General features: G+C 35.3%; 1 protein-coding gene across 1 annotated transcript; it reads right to left on the reverse strand.

The window, feature by feature from the left end:
- Window positions 1-8,815, reverse strand: LOC105053240 (protein CHROMATIN REMODELING 35). Its single transcript, XM_010934339.4, has 7 exons — window positions 8,630-8,815; window positions 6,083-6,981; window positions 5,028-5,264; window positions 3,279-3,446; window positions 469-2,228; window positions 305-384; window positions 1-206 (listed from the first exon to the last, which is right to left on the reverse strand). The coding sequence occupies exons 1-6, from the start codon at window positions 8,673-8,675 to the stop codon at window positions 381-383; spliced, it is 3,114 nt and encodes a 1,037-aa protein (XP_010932641.1). The 5' UTR covers window positions 8,676-8,815; the 3' UTR covers window positions 1-206; window positions 305-380.
- Window positions 8,816-12,897: the final 4,082 nt, after the last annotated feature.

Here is a 12,897-nt window from a genome sequence, read left to right on the forward strand (position 1 = left end):
TCAATAAGGACTAGACACCTCACTAAAATTGTGAACAACTTAACATCAGTTGCCAACTAATCCATGCATACATATCAATGGATAAGTGTTTCCACAAGGATCAACCTTCAGACAACAGAATTGTTGATCACAAGTATTTACAAAATTTTACCTCTGAAGCATCATTTGAAGATAATGTAGTGGAGCAACACCATTACTCAAGCAGCCTGAAGGAAAAACACTGTTATATTCAAGGCAATGAAAATTATACATTGTCAGAAGATTAATGTTACGAAAAATAAAGTTTAAAGGGAGAGGAACATACTGCAACCAGTCGTATGCATTCAGTCATCTAAAGAAATTCAAGTCCTAACATACAATCCTGTGCATCAGTCAAATGATCACCTGTATACAAGAATCATGTATAAACAAGCATAACCTCCTGCACAATAACCGAGAAGACAGGCAAGTGCAAATTAAGAAACTAACCTTCTGTACAAGACCTTGACATCTTCTGTCAAAATGGGGCTCTCTAAGAACACATCTTGACAGCTAGCAATATCAATTTCATCCAACTCAAAGTCCCGATAATCACAATATTCACTCCACTCAAACCACATCTTTGATATTAGCTCCTTTCTGAATGATGTTTCATGATCTTCCTCTTCCGGCGAATCAGCAGCAACCAACCTATAAGTATACACCTTCTTCTCTTGGCCAGGCCGAAATGCACGCCCGATTGCTTGGCGAGTAACTGATGGGTTCAAGTGAACATCTAAAATCACAATACGTGATGCACCCACAAGAGAGATGCCCTCCCCACAAGCCTTGATTGAACCAAAGAAAACCTTGGCATCAGGGGAATTGTTAAATTGCTCCATTGCCAACTCCCTCTGCTCAGGACTCGAATCACCAGAGATCATAAAAATTTCCTTTCCTGAATGCCAACCCTTCATTTTGACCAACAATCTTTCCAAGAATTTTAAAGGTAGAATGTAGTGACTAAAAGCCAGGACCTTCTCCCCAGCAGACTGGGATAGAGACAATATATTAAGGAAGAATTTAGTTTTTACCCCATCTCTCACATTTACCGAGTCCAACAAACCATCAATCTTCTCATCATCGAAGTAGACCTTATTATCCCCAGCTGTGTTTTCCAAGATATCCAGTAGGTGAGGGTGGATATAGACAGCACTGCCTACAGAGCTTTTTTTGAACTTTTCAAACTTCTTTAATGTTTGAACAATTGCTTTTTGTTTGGCACTGACTTTCAATAGCACAGTAAAGTCAACAAGGCCAGGCAGTTCATCCAAGAAATCACCTTTATAATAATGAAGAACATCCTCAGTCATTTCCCGAAGATCTTGGATCACTCTAACTTTCCTCTTAAAATTGTCATCATGTTGGAGAGTCTCCTCAACTAAATCATAGAACTTTGAACTTTTAGAGAGCCGCTTACAGGATGAAATGTCTACCCTGCTCAGGATCCGATTGACAGCATCACGAGATGTATCCAATCGCAGAAACTTTGGACGCACGAGGTTCAAAATAGTAAATACCTCCCTAACATGATTTTGAAATAGGGTCCCTGAGAGTACCACTTTGCGAGGAGTCTGCACTTTTGCTAGTGAATCTAGCACATATGTGTTCTCATTTCTCGGAGTGTGGCCTTCATCCAGTATGAGAAGGGTTGGGACCTTCAGCAATGACTCCCGACATGCAGAAGCTATCTTGCTAGCGTCGTTGTCGCAGATGATGTTCGTAAACTGCTTATAGCCCAGAAAGAGGATGCTGCTGTTCTCTTGCCAAGAACGTAAAACCTCTAACTGCTGTGATCTGTTATCAGCCTTGGAGGAGTAGAAATCATAAAGAGGTATGTCCTCAACTTGCCATTGCTGAAATTCTTTTTTCCATACAGGCAGAATTCCCTTGGGAAGCACGACCAAGGGCCTGGCAAATGGATACTTGGCCAAAAAGCTCTGCACAAAACTAATGAGCATAAAAGTTTTACCGGTTCCCGGGGCGTGAGCCAGAATGCAACCCCCTGGTTTATCATTTACTAAATTTCTAACCAAGAAATTAAAGCCTTCTAACTGATGTGGTTTCATTTGCTTCAAATGCCTTGGATGGATAGAAATGTCAGCTGCCATAAAATCTTCTGAAATTTTATGTCCGAAATATTGAAATGTTTCATCTACATCCTTGGTGTTTCTTGATCCGGACATGTGAATCCTTGCTGCCCGTGGGGCCTGAAAATACAAATCAAACCAAATGGCATATAAAAGAACACCTTAAAAATTAGGCCATAGGAAAAGACAACATAGACTTATTCTGCAATAAATTTTTTAGTGGTCAAGAATGTATCCTGGTGAACACAAGATATGAACCAAAGAAGATCAGATGCTGAAACAAGCAGACATAATATAACAAACAAGCAACATATAAATGGGAAGGCAAATACTTACATGGTGCAATTTATAATGAAAAACAACAGGATATTCCAAGAAATGGCATCAAATAAACAATAATGGTATCAACAACTGCCACTCACACCTCTCGTTTTACATGCTCAAAGATGTAAATAATAAGGTTACACTCCCTCTACATGCCACTTGTTGGTCAGATATCAGCCCTCCAAGTCAAGGATTGACCTTGCAAATCAGATAAGTCATCTACAACATTAGCTCGCCCAACTTCGACTAAACCTATCAATTATCATTAGTCAGATCTTGGTTCTCCAAGTGAAGGCCTTACCTGCTGGACTTTGTAGGCCCATCTTCCAAATTACAAGAATGAGCAGTTTGGTTCCATAACCCAAAAACAGCAAAAATAATTGTTCATGTATGGATAAAAGTGGAGGATGATCAAATTAGAACCTCTTACACTCCTTAACGAGGAACAACTGTACTCATCACTTTTTTTTCCCCTCCACTTTCTTTTTCTTACCTTTGCTTGCTTGTGTGGAGAAAACTCAGAGCTTCTTTCGCATCATCATTTTCTCATTATTTTTGCCTAAAACATCTTTTTTAATTCTTTTTTCACATATAGTATCAAACAATCCAATTAAAATATAATGGCATAAGCACAAAAATCTTTTAGAACTTCCATTGTGATCAAAACATTTTGGACTTGCAAGTAAGCAACAGTGCACTTGCTCTATGGGAGGTCCAAGTAACGGTAGAACTAAGGATGTTCTGGGGTCAATGAACAAGATAAATTCCCATATAAACACAAACCAAAATATTGACATGCAAGGAGTAACTGTAAAATGCATGCAGAAAAACAGAGAAGTTCAGTACCTTTGCCCATTGGTATTCAAATATTGTGTCTATACTTTTTTGAATAACTCCACAGATACGACAAACAATGCCCAGATCATCCTGCAATACGGGGGAATGCTTGCATTCTTCTTCTTCTTCTTCTTCTTCTTCTTCTTGTACAGCAGCTGGCTCATCATATTTAGGACTCTAGATTTGGCCAAAAAAAAATGGCATCATTGGATTTTTTTTTTTTTCCTTTTAAACTAAAGTGGAAGTTATAAAAAAAAAAAAAAATCATACATTGATGGAAATTACACAAAGCCCAAAAATATAGATACTAAAAATTTGTTAGTATTGGACTCCTTTTTTATGATTCTTGCATCAATAACTCTAGTTAACATACCCAAAAGCCATCCTATGGTTCACAGCCATAGTGCAGGGATGGTGCTTTCCCATAGAGTCACAACCAAATAATTAGGAGATCAGGACAGTCCAATGATCCATAAATCCAAGTTTCAAGGGCTAACATCAATAAACTTTGAAATATATTAAATTATCCCTAGAATCCAGGGTAAAGTAATTGGCAGTAAATTCTGCTCCTTCAAATTTCTCCTTTAACAGTACCTTGTCTCCCAGAATTTTTCCAATACCTGCAGCTACTATCCGTTGACTAGGTATTTGGGCATTCAAACAGACCTTACAATTCCATGAGCCTTTTGCAATGAGCACCGATCAATTAAGGAATGAAAATTTAGCTGGATAAACCTAGATCAACAATTCAACGTATGCCAATTAACCAATCCAACTACAGTTGACTTCATGAGATCCTCTTGTTAGCTTTTAATCAATCGAACACATAGTGTCATGTATGTAAGTCCAAGTTTTGGATCAAATTGAATTTGAGCTAATTTTGACTTATTTAGTTACGTCAGCCATACTTTTTGTTCACAGTCCACATAAGACCAGCAAGTTCCTAAACTGGGCTTGACTACAGAGTTCCATACTGGATGAAAGGTCTATGCCTTTAAAGCAGAATCCTAATTACTACATTGCTATCCCTCTAGATCAACTCATCTCACTATACTTCTCATGTTCAGATGCAAAATAGATGTGCATTATAGCCATACCCCATGTTAAGCCCAGAAATTATGCAAGTTTAAAGATAAATTTCAAATATACTATTTTGCAATTTTTTGCTTTTATTTATGTAATAAATGTTGTCATTTAATTAGAGATCCCATGACCTCAAGAGAAGTTAAAAGAAAATCTGAATCCTATTGGAAGTCAAGGACCCAAGAAAAAGGCCTATCCTGCAAGAAAAGTAAAAAAAAAAAAACGAAAAGAAACACTGCTTCCTATAAATCTTTATCCTGCTTGTGGATGTTTTAACCATATGGCAGAGGTAGTTTGTATTCCCTGTGCAAGGAGAAATTTTAAATTTGACTATATTCTACAATTATTTTGGATGATCCATGAGTCATTAAAAAACCATCATTGGGATGAGCATTGCTCACCCATTATGACTAGATTAAGTCACGTTCATATCATATAGTTTATTGCAAATAGGAAAAAAAGATTAGGCAGAATAACTGTATGACCAACTATAATGCAAATGTAGCTTTTTGTTTTACAAAAAAAAAAGGATAAACAGTACATATTCTAAAAAAATGAGGTGACAAAGGGTTCTATTTAAGATGCAGAATAAACAGCACATATCAAAAAATGGTAGGAACATGATGAAAAGCTAATTGAATATGGTATAAAATGCAGTTTGAGACAGATACTTACCTTTGAGCACTCCATAGCTAATGACATTTCTTTCCACAGATCATCTAGCTGATGCTCATCATTTTCTAAGTTTTCTGCCTCATTTTTCTGGCAGATACCCATGATTGATGGATGCTCTTGCATAGCCGCAGATGAAACAAGCATGGAGTTTACATCAGTTTTTTTCTCCGTAGTCATTTCAAGAGCAAGAGCTTTGCCATCTTGTCTTTCACCTCTCTTCTCTGCATAATCTTGATTCTAAACATGGAAAGAGAAATAATTATTCCCCCAAAACCACATGTTCTCATCTTTTAATCCAATATGATTTCTAGCATCATGCATATGAACTAGCTTGATACAAGAATAATCACTAATCACTTATACTTTAAACATAAGTGCAGATGGAGATTTCAGAAGAGATATTGTTTATTCTTATTAATAATATCAAAAGATAGGCGCTGCTGCAGTCAATCCAGAAACACATACAACAGTTACTGAGAAAGAGCCATTCTTAATTACATTTTCATGTCTTCAAAAAGTTACATGCATGAAGAACATCTCAAATGACATGAGAAATACTATAAGATAAAAAATTTCAAGATTTTGTTCTTTACGATGGCATCGGATGTCCTATTATTAATTCCTGACACGATGCAGGATTTTTGTTGAAATCTAAAGGTTGTCATGTAGAATGTGTTCACCCAGGCTCCGGTCCAGACTCCAGTAAGACTTGTCAGCCAATGCTGATGCAGCATTGGTATGTATAATATTAATATACTATCCATTGGTACGTTCCTTTTTCATAGGAGCTTCCAAATGGTTGACTCTAGTGTTATGAGCATTGATTTTGTGCTAGCATGTTTACTGTCTACCTTCTATGTCTCACTGGCTTATGAATTCTTATGTATTCTTTTCAATACGGAATCACATTTGTGGAAGAGCATATAAGCAACAATTCTATGACAGACCATAAGTTTCAGATATTGATGTTACTGCACCTTAAATATTTGAAACTTTAACTAACATAATAGCTCCTTTTTTTTTAAAAAAAAAGGAAAGAAAAATGAAACACTTACCACAAGATCCTGAAATCGCTGCTTCTCAGGAACTTTCTGTAGGACAACCTTTTGATATTGAACAGATGGTTGCCAATTTTCTCTAAGTGCAACACTACCATCTAACTTATTACTTCCATAGTCATAGGGAATTATCTGGTTTAAATGAGTTTCTTGTGTTATCATGGCCTGCCTTTGGAGGCTTTCAAGTCGAGCTCCTATCAGTTTTCGTAGATCAGAAGATTTCCTTCCAGAAGGGGAAGCATGTTGACTTCCTGTTTGCTGGATTGCATCTTCATCATCTGAATCAAGAATTATGACAGATGTACTGTCTCTCCCTTCTTTGTATTTAGGGCAAGAATCTGAAGGGCCATTTGCAACATCTGGAATTTTCCTATGCATCCTATAATCAGAATCAGCACAATATAAGATATTCTGAACACTGGACTCATGTGTTTTTTCTGCAGACATTCTCATGGAAGTATTGGCAGCAGCATCAATGGAGTCAGCCTCCAAATCAATTATATCTGAAGATATTGAACTATCAACACGTCGATCTGAATTCTGATTCCCTCTGGTTGATAGGTGTGACCAAGTATTTATCCCATGATGAGAGCTGGATAATAGACTTGGATAGGAATTTGCAAGTGATGGCGGTAATGTGGACAAGAACTTGATGACCTGCATCCTCTTAGAATGGAGAGTTTCATACTCTTTGGTTACACTTCCATATATTCCATCATCCAACCTCTCCAGAAGATTCGACAAAGCAAATGGATTTGAATAATCTATAACTTTGGAGGAAGACTTTTCTTTGATTTTCTCAAAACCGGAACATAAAGCTGCAACCTCAGATTTGTACCGATAGTTATTATCCTCATTGTCTAACTTTGTTCTTTTATGTCTCTGAAGATACATATCTGCAATCACAGTATAATAGTGAACAACAATAAGAGAAAATATATAAAATGAACTACATAAGTAAAGACCTGTAAGACAAAAGCAGTTAAGTTTTCCCCCACTATTTCCAAATCAATAGAGCAACAAAAACATCACACAAATAACATGCATATAATGTTGAAGTTCCAATGAACCATGGTAGATATGCAAGTATAAAGACATATACCAATAAAGACATATACCAACGCCTCACACACGCTCAGCCATGGACATACACCCACATGTGCGCACAAGGTAATGGACTATTCTTTCAAGTAGCTCCCGAGCAAATTAAACCTCTGACCTTTTAGTTGGACAGGGCTCTAGAACATGAGAAGTTTTTAGGATTTCCAATGATGGTTAATAAATCTTTGTTCAAAGAATTTAAGTTGACAAAGAAAAGGATACAGCGAATACTACAAGTATGAAAAAAGAGAAAAAAGAAGCAGCACAGTGTGAAAGAGGGCAGTCCAATGCATGAGTGCTTGGCTCTCACCATTACAAGGTCTGGGGAGGGACTAATATTTGTAGCCCTACCCCCACATATAGAGAGGCTGTTTCAGTGTTCCGACCTGTGACTCAAGCTCACAATGGAGCAATCTAATCGTTGTACCAATGCTTACCAACATGTATGGGAAAAAAGAAAGTTACTCTCAAATGTTGAACAGAAAGTATTCCTGAAGGCAGTTTTACAGACAACTTTGACATAGGCAATGAGTTGTTTCAATCGCATCAAAGCACCCTTTACTTTCAGATATTATCCATTTTGCTTCTTTTGATTTCTTCCATGCAAGTCACATATTCAGGGAAGCTAATCAGCCAGCAGATAAGCTAGCGAGTCTGTATTTGAGTTAATGCAGATTTTGGAGCCACTACCTTGATGCAACATGAAGTGGGAGCCCTGTTGTTGGCGGATGCTTATGGAGTTCTTTTTGTCAGAGAGTAGTTAACCCCACTTTTCTTTTGCTTTTTCATCTGTTGGGAAAACTTTCCCCCTAATGTACCAAAAAATAAAAAGCTCTCACCTTAAGCCCGTTCGACAAATGACCAACGGAAGGAAATCTCCAGCAATCTCTGAAAACTTAGGGCCCTTGCATTGCCTTAGTTTTCCATCTTTGTTTCTCCAAACCCAAGAAGAAAAATTAACTAGACCGAACAACATGTGTAAAGAAACCCTTTTTGTTTTTTAGTTGTTTCTAAAATCTTTAGAGCTTGTGGTCGCAAAGGTTTAATGCTTTCAAAAAGAGTGAATATAAAAGCAAGGAATAGCAGAAGTTCTGCGCAAATGCCATCTTCAACATCAATCTCCATGAAGTATTTCACTAGTTTGCAGAGGAACAAAAAAACAAAAACGAACAACAGTACCAAACAACCCCTTAACTAAGCAAGCAATCTTCTTAAATAAGAAACAACAAATCAATGAAAACCACAATGCCAATCAAACATCAACCCGAGAAACCAAGATCGAAACCACCGACATTGTCGAGAATCAGGCATCATTCAACAACCAAAGTTAAAATCCCAAGAAAATGATGACCAGGTGCAAGCGCTGGAAAAAGAAAGCAAAAAAGAAAAGATTAAGCGAATAGCCGCAAAACCCTAAAAAAAAATGGTGAGAAGAAACAATACCCAGGTTCAAGATTTCCGACGAGCCGTGCTTCTTGGGGGTTTCCATCAAGAACCGTTCGGGGAGGAAGAAACGAGTCACCAATTTCTCCTACAGATTCTTGATACACGATCCCTCTGTGGAGATCAAAGGATTCTTTCTCCCATCCTCCTCGCTCCCCCCACTTGCCCCGGCGCCCATGGCAAGAGAAAAAAAAGATGAGTTGTAGCCGGAGAGAGAGGTGAGAGTGACACCTCGCCTCCCAAAATTCTCTTTTTAGTTTTCCGGGGCGTAAATGACCGGTGACATCCAAAATGGCGTTAAAGAAAATAAGAATAAAGGGGACGTCAGGTTGCGCTTGCGTTTCTTTTCCCAAGGGCGACGGGGTTGTATCTTCTTCGCGAAAGAAGCATTCATCTTCTTTAGAACGCATCAGCCGTTGGATTACTTATCGCGCAAATCGCAAAGCATGTGGTGCCTAAAGCGACCGTGGATGATGCCAGAAACGGTGGATTCGTGCAAAGGAAGATGAATCTTCCTTCGCTTGGAAGATACAACCCGACCGGCCTAAAGCGACCGTGGATGATGCCAGAAACGGTGGATTCGTGCAAAGGAAGATGAATCTTCTTCGCTTGGAAGCTACAACCCGAACCTTCGCTTTTCGCGTGAAGGATGCAACACGACCCTTCGCAGGGTTTTAGGCCAGGTTGGACAATATGTCAAGGTTTTATATCAAAAAATGGACTATAATTTGGCACGTGTGATGTATGTATTCTCGTGGATGAACGTGTGATGAGAAAGAAGACGAAAGGATTTTTACCCCAAAAATAAACAGAAAGAATGAATTTTTTGGTGCACTTACATAAATAGTAGGATTTTTCATAAATTTATTTTACTATTATTTATATTATTTTTATTTTTAATTTATCTTGCAAAATTGATATTTTTTTAAAATTTTTTTTTAAGATCTTATCTTATCTTTTGCTCCTCAATTTAATGTCGCCATATTTTCGCATCCAATAATGAATTCTGATTGTCTCTTCCGTATAATAAAATTATTATTATTTTTATTATATATATATATATAAATTCAGGATGCTCTAAGAACCATAACCTTATATCCAATAATATATATTATGAAAAAAATCAAACATTCCTTCGTGCAAAAGATATAAGCCGGTCCTATCCAATATTATCTCTGGAGTGTGAACTTCGCTTATGATTAATCTAAGACAAAAATATTAGCTTTGTCCTCGCTATTTCTTAGAACTTCATGGCCTACAACATTTTTTGGACATGGTGGGGAAGCAGAACAACGTTCTCCTTTTTTTTTTTTTTTCCAATATCAACTCTGTGATCTCCGCCTACTGACACTGGAGATTGCTATTATTTTATTATTATTATTATTTGATGTCTTGTGTTCTCGTAGGCGTGTGAAATGGTTAAGCCTTACGGTCAATTGTGTGACAGCCAATTTTTTATTAATTTATTGTTTATATCCTTTCTTTGGATTCTTCTTTTCTCAATTTTGCTGCTGCCACATTTCCCCAAGAAATTAGCCTGCAAAAGGATATATGCTTTTGGGTTTTTTAAGCGTCAAGGTGTTCACTTCGCACCAAAATATCATGTTTGCCCTTGATGGTTCTCAAAATATTACGAAAAAATAAAGTCCATATCATATTATTATGTTTAGTGAAAAAAATGAAAGAGAATGAAGATTTAAAAAAAAAAAATTGATAAGTCTTATATTTATTTTTTTTGGAGAGATAGGATAAAATAAATATCACAAAAAATTAATATTCGATAAATTTTCAAGTAATGATAATTTATATCGGACAAAAATATTTTTAATAAAATATATATATAATTATTGAATTTATTTTGATGCCTCCCCTAAATTCATTCAATGGAGAGTTTTTGTAAAAAAATTGAGATACCGATAGCATTATGCAAAGGACTTTGTGATCATAGTTGTTATATAAAAATTGATTGGAGATGATGATATTATACTGATATTAAAAATTTATTTTATATATGGATATATTTATAAATTTGGCAATGTTGGATTACATCCAACCAAATATAGTAATTTTTTTCTAATGCTATAGAGTAATTTTTTTATTAACCAAATATAGTAAAAATTATTTTCTTTCCTAGTTAAATCGACCCTTAGTCTTTTAACCTTTTAGGGCCCAGCTAAGGGATAAAAATTTTCCTTCTTGATTTCTTATCTCGTGTATAGCCTCTACATGTTTGAGATTATTAATTCTTATTTTTTACCCTCATAAATAATTTTTTTATTCTATCAAAACAATTATATTTTTCTTATTTTAGGTGTATATTTTTTTCTTGTCAAGTCTTATTTTTGTGTCATGCATTATTAATCCGAGTAACTTTTATAGAAGGCAACAAACAATCAATTGAAGGTAATAGTAAAATTTTTTAGTGTATTTTTTGGATTCTTTATTTCTTTGGATTCTTCTAGAAAAGATGGATAGAGAAGGAAAGATAGATTTTATTCATCCTCTCATATATTTGGTGAAATATAGAAGGATAGATGAAAATGATTTTATTCTCTATTTGGTATAAAATGAATGAAATGAATGATGGGTGATATTTGTATGATATTTTTTTTATCAAATTATTCTTTGATTAAAAAAATAAAAGAGATCTGAATCTCTTATCTTTTGTCAAAAATTTATTAAGATAATTTTATTAATATAAAATTCTACTCCTCACATACTCCATCCATCTTTTTTTAAATCCTTCCAATTTGCAAGGATGTGGGCTTTAGATGGATGGATAATCTATATTTTTATCTATCCTTCCAAATATTTCTTTGAACTAAATGATGGATTGGGATCATCCATCTTTCTAACCTCATCCATCCCTCCTTTAATGATCCTGATTAAATATAGAGTCAAAATCATATTATCTTTCTTTTTCTCAATTTAGTGCCCCTACATTTCTCCAAGAATGGCCCCAAAAAGGTTCTATACTCATTGTTTGATGTAACTTGTAAAGGTCATAGTGCTTATTTGGGGTCAAAACAACATCTTTGCCATCAACGGTTTCTTAAAACATCATGGCTTACAACATTATAGTACTTTTAATGGGACATAACATTTTTCTCCCCTTTTGATATTAGAGGCCACCGGAGTGAAATGGTTGAAACTTCGTATAGGCATGCAAAAAACTAGTCGAATCATGAACCTAATTTGAACCAATCTTTTTGTTTTAGTTTTTATCATTTTTTTATTCATTTTGATTTCGATTTGAAAAAATTTTAAATAAAAAAAAATATAATTTCTTTTGAGTTTTAGAAAATTAATTCAAACCGACCCAACCGTATTCAATATATTTATATTTTAAAATTTAAAATTTTAATTTTAAATTTTTATATTTCCATAGATAAAATAGAATATCCATCTGATAAGTCGAATCAAACCAAACCAAATTTTCTCAGTCAATTTTAAGCATTTTTTATAGGTGGTCAGTTCGATTTTGATTTCAGTTTTAAAAAATCAGTTTAAATTGGTTCGGATTTAACTTTAAATTGGCTGGTGCGTGCATACCCCTATCGAGGCGGCCAATAGTCAATAAGGGCGACAGAGGAATTTTTCTAAATTTATATTCTATTCTTTCTGTGCTTTGTCCTTTGAAATTATAATCTTTATTGTTCTGCATTCTTCTTTCAGCGGTCTCGTTTCCTGTCTTTTCTGAGTGTTATGCAACATTTCCTCCAAAGCATCCTTTAAAAGTATCTATACAAGTTTTTTGATAAAATTCATATGGATTAGGTGTTATTTTGGGGCCAAAATATCAACTCTGCACTTAGTGGTTCTTTAATCTTTAAAACCTTATAGTTTAAAATCTTTTTAAGGATTTTCAAGAGACAAATAGCATTTTCCTGTCAATTTCTTATCTTATTCCTATAATCTCTGCTTTCTCTACAAAAAACAATGATTTTCTGGATTGTTATACTGGATTAGAATTTGAAACCGAAGGGACAGGCCAATGTGCACAAATTGGACTTGTATCCCAGGTCAAATTCCCATTTTGAGATGAGTAGTAACATATCAATCCAAATCTAATTTCCTTTCCCACATTGGACATGGTTGAATATCCACTTTGGATGGCTGGTGAACTATTCCGGAGAATTTGTTTTATGAATTAGTATAGAAAGCAAAATATAAAAAAAAGATGGAAAATTGGTCAGAAGATTTATCAAAATAAGAAACAAAATTATCCAGCAAAGGCTAAAGCAATTTGTTCTCTCAAAATTGACAAT

The sequence above is a fragment of the Elaeis guineensis genome, chromosome 2, assembly GCF_000442705.2.
Source record: "Elaeis guineensis isolate ETL-2024a chromosome 2, EG11, whole genome shotgun sequence".
In the NCBI taxonomy this organism is placed as follows: domain Eukaryota; kingdom Viridiplantae; phylum Streptophyta; class Magnoliopsida; order Arecales; family Arecaceae; genus Elaeis; species Elaeis guineensis.

Excerpts from the sequence above, each read along its gene's own strand:
- LOC105053240 (XM_010934339.4), bottom strand. The coding sequence starts at position 8,675 with ATGGAAACCCCCAAGAAGCACGGCTCGTCGGAAATCTTGAACCTGG. Across the intron at positions 5,265-6,082 it reads AGCGATTTCAGGATCTTGTG|AATCAAGATTATGCAGAGAA; the intron begins GTAAGTGTTTCA and ends TTCCATGTTTAG. Across the intron at positions 3,447-5,027 it reads TAGCTATGGAGTGCTCAAAG|AGTCCTAAATATGATGAGCC; the intron begins GTAAGTATCTGT and ends GGCCAAATCTAG.